At 38.7% G+C, this 5,059-nt stretch overlaps 1 protein-coding gene across 1 annotated transcript in view; it reads right to left on the bottom strand.

The window, feature by feature from the left end:
- Positions 1-5,059, bottom strand: part of TRIM2 (tripartite motif containing 2) — a 117,331-nt gene that overhangs the window by 11,436 nt on the left and 100,836 nt on the right. Inside the window, exons 9-10 of the mRNA XM_023513459.1 lie at positions 1,558-1,726; positions 402-472 (exon numbers count right to left, since the gene is read on the bottom strand). Of these exons, the coding sequence (XP_023369227.1) occupies positions 402-472; positions 1,558-1,726 (240 nt within the window). The remainder of the gene's footprint in view (positions 1-401; positions 473-1,557; positions 1,727-5,059) is intronic.

Below are 5,059 nucleotides of genomic sequence, written 5' to 3'. Positions count from 1 at the left end.
TATGTGGAGGGCGCCTTAGCCACTTGAGTCACAGGTGCCGAGCCTTGATGCAGAAAATTTAAGAAGTGATTTTGTTTTAATTTATTGAATAGCCACAAACTAGTAAGCATCAAGGAGGTTCTGCCTCCAAGTTCAAACAATTGTTTTTTTTAAAATTTTATTTTCAAGTCCTCTTCATATGGTTTCAAATTAAAAAATGTATTACCACTATATGTTGTACAATTTCTTGACTCTCCCAAGTCTGTATGTCCAAATTAAAACCTGTCTCTTTAAGTTGGAACAAAATCTACTCTTTTAATTAACTTTCTTTGGTCCTGTGCATATATGTAAGTATTACTTTCTCCCAGACTGATGTCTCCACAAAAGCATTTAAAAGTTAATAATTGATGTGCTTATAGTACCTTGACAGAATGATTATGGAAATCTGTAACAATAATCTCATTATTGCTATTTACAGCTGCAAAATGGGGACCTGAAATAAAGATGGAAAAAAAAAATAAGTATGACTACAACAATGAAAGTGATTATAACAACATAGCAGTTACTGTAACAAAAAACAAACAATATATTTACTTAGTTATTTAAATAAAGAACAATAGAGTCTGTCCTCAGAAAATCAGTCAGACCTCTGGCTCCAAATAACAGAGATCCTGTATGATTCTATACTTGTGACTCTCTCCTCTGATTTCTTCCAGATCAAGCTAAGAGTTCTAGCAGCCCTAATGAAGTAGATGAGCAATAAGCATTAGAATTCATTCTCCGTACCACCATCTGAAAGTCACACCTGCCAGCTTCCCTGAAAATGTGTTTCAGGGCTCTCAGTTCCCACTGAGGAAGGAAAGACTTAACAATTCTTAGCATTTGAAAAGAGACTCCAATATGTAATTTTTAAAAATTGAGCAGAAAACCCACACTTTTATGATTTTGGGTGACATTCAGAACTTGGCAGAACTGGAGACAAAGCACAAAGAAATATTATGCAAATCAATGTTAAATGCCGAAAGCATCCTTTCAAAAAGAGCAGTAATTGTTTACAGCCTTTTCCTGCAGATGTGAAAAGTTAAATAAGCTTGTGATTGCAAAGTGGTATGCCAAAAAGAGCAGTAAAACAGACTGCCCTCCCTGTGCTCAGCAAATATTCTGAATTCTTGTTTTCTTATAATAAGGTAGAAAGGTGGAAAAAAATGCCCATTCAGACGTTCTTTAAATAAAGGTATGTTGAGGAATAATAGGAGTTACTCCATTGTTCCTCAAATATTTATATCTCAAAAACATTCTATTTTAAAATTTATATTTTGTTTAATATGAACATTTAAAGACTGCACTTCCGAATACACATCTACCAATAAAAACCGTGCATGGGTTGCAATTCAACTTACTGCGGGAGGGAAACTGAGAAGCATCTAACCATGCTTTTGCTTAGATTTCGTCCCCAGTGTCTTTCCCAAAGCCAGCAAACACACTGGGGATGCGATGTCTTCAACATGCTCCGACATCATGCAAATGTGAGCAGAAGAGGCATAAAAAAGGGGGTTTACATATTACCGTCGAGTGTACCTGCAAACTGCCGGTCCCCGTTTCCTCGGCTACCAAACCTGGTGACTATTTTCCCGTTGGGCTGGAAGATAAACACGCAGCATGCCTTGTTGTCCACCACAATAATGTGCCCGTTTCGGTCCACAGAAACACCCTTGGGCCCCATCAGCTTTCCTGATCCAATTTTTGTCTGTTAGAAATAAGGACAGAAAACAAGTACAGATAACTAAGTTTAAACATAAAGATAGACATTATTTTGGTAAAAAAAAATTACCTTAATGTTCAAACGAGAGCACAGATATAGATCATAATGATCTTCTATCTTGGGAAACTGGCTTTGTCACACGTGTTAACTGCTACTGATGTCTGTCTGAAATCTTCACTTATTTATTTGTTTTTAAAGACAGAGTAAAACTATGTCGCCCTGGGTACAGTGCCATGGCATCATAGCTCACAGCAACCTCAAACTCTTGGGCTCAAATGATCCTTTTGCCTCAGCCTCTCAAGTAGTTGGGACTACCAGCACCTGCCACAATACTTGGCTAATTCATTTTTATATTTTATAGAGATCAGGTCTTTTTATGTTGCCTGGGCTGGTCTTTTTTTTTTTTTTTTTTTTTGAGACGGAGTCTCAAGCTATCCCCCTGGGTAGAGTGCCATGGCATCATGCTCACAGCAACCTCCAACTCCTGGGCTCAAGCGAGTCTCCTGCCTCAGCCTCCCAAGTAGCTGGGACTACAGGCGCCCACCACAACGCCCGGCTATTTTTTGGTTGCAGCCATCATTGTTGTTTGGCGGGCCCAGGCTGGGGATTTGAACCCGCCACCTTAGGTGTATGTGGCTGGTGCCTTAGCCGCTTGAGCCACAGGCGCCAAGCCGCCTGGGCTAGTCTTAAAGGCCTTGCCTCAAGTGATCCTCCCACCTCAGCCTTCTAAAGTGCTGGGATTACAGGTGTGTGCCACTACTGCACCCAGCCCTATTTTTGAAATTAAAAATTAGACCAAAAACAGTTATATTTTTATAGGTTCTGCTTTACCCCTCCTATTTTATCTCTATAAGCTCCATCTGAAGGAAATACAGAAATATTATGCGAGCCATACATATATTTTTAAATTCTCTGTAAAGGGATAGGGATTTTCTTATGGTAGGGATTTAGACTTTGTATGATCCTTTATTCTTATAACTTTATAAATGACCGAGATTCAGATTTCATCTCTTCAGAGCAAAAGGACATAATTACTTCAGAAGGAAATAATAGTTTTCTTGGCAAGAGAATCTGTTGTGTAAATTTGATTCTGATTCTGCAGTCTAGCCCAAAGATCAAAGAGGTGGCATTTGTTTTTTCATGTCTGAATGAAAAGTATGGCAGCAGAGATCAAAGGAAGAGATGATGCTCTGATTATTAAGACAGGAATATTTTTACTACCTAACATTATGAACACTTGTAGTTACTTAGAATGACTCAATCATATAATACCAAATGGATAATTATCTAGAATAAAAATGGAAAATAAAGGATTAGTTCCATTCCATCATATAATGACAACTAGGGCAGATCTTAAAGAATAAGAGGCTGCGGCGCCACGGCTCATGCCTGTCATCCCAGCATTCTGGGAGGTGGAGAAGGGTGAATCCCTTGAGCTCAGGAGTTCCAGACCAGCCTCAGCAAGAGAGAGACCTGTCTCTACTAAAAATAGAAAAACTACCTCGCCATTACGATGGGTGCCTGTAGTCCCAGCTACTCGGAGAGCCGAGGCAAGAGGATTGCTGGAGCCCAGGAATTTGAGGTTGCTGTGAACTATGACGCCACGGCACACTAGCCAGGGTGACAGAGTAAGACTCAGTCTCAAAAACCAAACCACTATATCTGTCTGTGTGTTCCTTCTGTTAAATAGAATAGTCAGCAAAACATATTTTAGACACTGGTTTTATAACAGTTAAATCAGGGTATTTAACTCAAAAATTGTTTCTTTTTATTTTTTTTTTGAGACAGAGTCTCAGTATGTTGCCCTCTATAGTGCTGTGGTTTCACAGCTCACAGCCACCTCTAACTCTTGGACTTAAGCAATTCTCTTGCCTCAGCCTCCCAAGTAGCTGGGACTACAGGCACCCACCACAGCGCCCAGCTATTTTTTTTGGTTGTAGTTGTCATTGTTGTTTGGTAGGCCGGGCTGGATCTGAACCCACCAGCTCTAGTGTATGTGGCTAGCGCCCTAGCCACTGAGCTACAGGCGCCGACCCAACAAACAGTTTCTTAAATTGACAAGGGAAGAGATATTTTAAAATATGGTGGCCAGGGACCTCTGTGTGTGTTCTGATCACAAAAGGTCCCTAAATGGGCAGCAAGATATAAGTTAGGAGAGAAGATAGAAAGGAAAAAAATTAGAGGAGACAAGAGAAATGCAAATCAGAGCTAAGAAATTGGTGACTAAAAGAAAGAGAAGGAGATAAGGTGTTACCTCTCTAGAACTTTAAAAATACAGTGGAACTTCAGTAAATTGACCACTCATAGACTATAACTGTTCAACATACGGAGGTGATCAATATAAGAAACTAGGCCCACTGTACTGATACATACATGTGGTACATATTGAGTCTACGGAAATTAGGTCAATTTAAGGTGGTCACTGTTGGAAGGTGATCAACTATGGAGTTTCTACTATACATACAAAAAATCTGCATTGGACTGGTGTTAAAGGTATGTCTTTCTGAGCACTTGTTTATATTTCCCGAGTCCTACCAAAGAAGAAAAAAATTTCTCTTGGTATATGATTGTAGACACCTCCTTGGACGAACTCTCACAGCTTTCATGGGCTGACACTTCTACCCTTTGAGTTTTGATCAACAGCTGTGAACAAGGTATTGTTGAAATTTCCATATTCATTCTCTCAATCCTCTAGGGGGCATGAGTGTTCTATAGAGTTTATTCCAATTATTGCCAATAGTATTCCAACTCTAAGAATTCAGAAGAGTGTCTATTATAGATACTATTGAGTGAAAAATGCTTAATTCAGAGAGCCCTTCTTTCTTAAATGTAAAACTTTTTTTCTCAGTATGTGAAAATTTAGTATTAGCTCTTGAATTTACTAAAACAGATTCATGGTTTCACTGGAGTATGAAACAAGACAAATGGGGTACCTCCAAACTAGATGAATAGTCAAGGCATGAATATTTTATTCATGTGAAATTTGTCATATTTGGGTGTGTCTTATCACAAATATACAATTATGAAAGCATAAAAGAAGGGGAAGGAGTCTGGAATACAGAAAGCCAAGGTTGTTAGTTGTTTTGTTTTTTGCATACACGATCATCCCAAGGAGGCATCAAGTTTCTAGTGGCACAAAAACCCAAGGCAATTGAAGAATTGCATACAATATTGTGGAATTAAAAATGACAGCTCTTTATTCTTGGAGAGATGCTGCCCTGCACAAAACAAAGGCTCAAATCTAAGGGTTAACAATTACATAACTCCTTTTATTAAAAAACTGAAGTGACTACAGCAATACAAAGACTTTATTTATTT

Source organism: Otolemur garnettii, unplaced genomic scaffold (assembly GCF_000181295.1).
Source record: "Otolemur garnettii isolate 467f Iridium unplaced genomic scaffold, OtoGar3 scaffold00041, whole genome shotgun sequence".
NCBI classification, from domain to species: domain Eukaryota; kingdom Metazoa; phylum Chordata; class Mammalia; order Primates; family Galagidae; genus Otolemur; species Otolemur garnettii.
This window is presented reverse-complemented; position numbering and strand designations above follow the sequence as displayed.